At 28.2% G+C, this 1,655-nt stretch overlaps 1 protein-coding gene across 2 annotated transcripts in view; it reads left to right on the forward strand.

Moving 5' to 3' along the window:
- The window catches only part of LOC133174429 (CTD small phosphatase-like protein 2), a 12,216-nt gene extending 10,867 nt beyond the window's left edge, over positions 1 to 1,349 (forward strand). Inside the window, exons 11-12 of one of the 2 annotated variants that reach the window (XM_061309552.1) lie at positions 158 to 253; positions 748 to 1,349. In XM_061309552.1, coding sequence (XP_061165536.1) covers positions 158 to 253; positions 748 to 891 — 240 coding nt within the window. In that variant the 3' untranslated portion in view covers positions 892 to 1,349. The remainder of the gene's footprint in view (positions 1 to 157; positions 254 to 747) is intronic. The other variant, XM_061309553.1, reaches the window with a different exon arrangement.
- The last annotated feature ends 306 nt before the right edge of the window (positions 1,350 to 1,655 follow it).

Below are 1,655 nucleotides of genomic sequence, written 5' to 3' on the forward strand. Positions count from 1 at the left end.
GTACCCAAAAGATATCTTACTTCTTTTATTAATTTGTGTTGGTAGCAAGTACAATGAAATTAAACTTTGTTTAAAGACAGCTATTGTCAATGATTTAATCTAAGAGAGATAACTCTAGCAGTAATAGGTTAATCCTGCACTGGTCTTTATATTGTAGCTGGCCAATGGAATTCCCATTGAGAGCTGGTTTGTCGACAAAGATGACAGAGAGTTACTCAATCTCGTACCATTTCTACAAAGTTTAGTGCATAAGGTATGATGTTTAAAAAAAGTTAATATTTCGATTTGTTTATCGCTTTTCACAGCTGTTTAGTATTGGATTCTTACGTGATTTCAATGGAGTATACTTTACAGTTGAGCCTAAACTAATTGTATATACCAGGCTATAAAAAATATATATAAAAAAAATTACATTGTATATTCTCAAAGTGTACTACTTTAGGTCTCTTGCATTGAATTATCTAATGAACAACTTAATCTTGAAATATAATTACAAAAAATATTAATAACAAAATGACATTTTAAATGCAATTTCAGTTTGTTATTTATAAAAATTATCTTTTATTCACCCACCAGTTTTGTATTTTGAAGGTATTTATTTGAATCTCCCTAATCTTCAATTTAAAATTTTCAGAGTTCTAATAATATTGCTCGCTGTATCAAATGGAGACTTCAGACTTTTCAACTTACCATAACTTTTCACCTTATTAAAATCATGGCTAGTATCCAGAATTTTGTACATTTCAGAATGAGGATGTGCGCCCCCATATCAAGGACAGGTTCAGACTTCATGAATTACTACCACCATTACCTGGGGTCGAAAGTTTAGAGGTTGAAAGTTCAGATGTAGAAAGTTCAGAAACGGACCAACAAATGCTGGAAACGACATAGTGATATTCTGAAACTGGACAGGAAAAAAATATTTGATGGGTTGTTCTTCGATTTGTTTACATTACATAACTTTTGATGTAAATTTTAACAAGTCATTATTTTAAAAAATGGAGGCAGTATATTTATATAATTGAATAGGGCAGAAATATAGCAATACTTAGGTATCACCATTTTAGTTATGTAGTTGTGATCAGAATTGCTTGATGAAGTCCCTAATTTTTTTTTTTTTTTTTTTTTTTTTTTTTTTTTTTTTTTTGGTCGTGGAGAGAATTTGAAGAAAAGTGGATTGATTTCTTATTTTTAGACTTTATATTGTGTATTGTACAGAGGAAGCCGAAATTATTTTAAACTTGAAACAGTATTTATTCTTCAATGAAATTTTTATTGGTGAATGAATTGGAGAAAAATGTATGTGAATAGAATTTTTTTGTTAAGTACAGATTTATTGTGTGAAATTGTCTATGTAGATATTGTTAAAATATTTTTCATTGGCAGTAACTTGAAAGTTTCATTTTTTTCATTTTTCACCTTTGAAATAAAAAATCGAATAATATCTATTTGAAACTTTATTAAATGGATTATGTTTTTGTACATAGTAATTATACAGTCAATTGTTTCTTCTTTTTTTTCCATTTTATCATGACTTATATTTCAATGTGCTTGCCTGTCCTTTTTTTTCTGTATTACACAAATCACAGTATTTGTTACAGTTTGTACATTCACATCAATGTTTTTGTTGAGCATTATTATGAGACAAAATAGAT

This window comes from Saccostrea echinata, unplaced genomic scaffold, assembly GCF_033153115.1.
Source record: "Saccostrea echinata isolate AGI-Se365-2 ecotype Australia unplaced genomic scaffold, CSIRO_AGI_Sech_v1 ptg000058l, whole genome shotgun sequence".
In the NCBI taxonomy this organism is placed as follows: domain Eukaryota; kingdom Metazoa; phylum Mollusca; class Bivalvia; order Ostreida; family Ostreidae; genus Saccostrea; species Saccostrea echinata.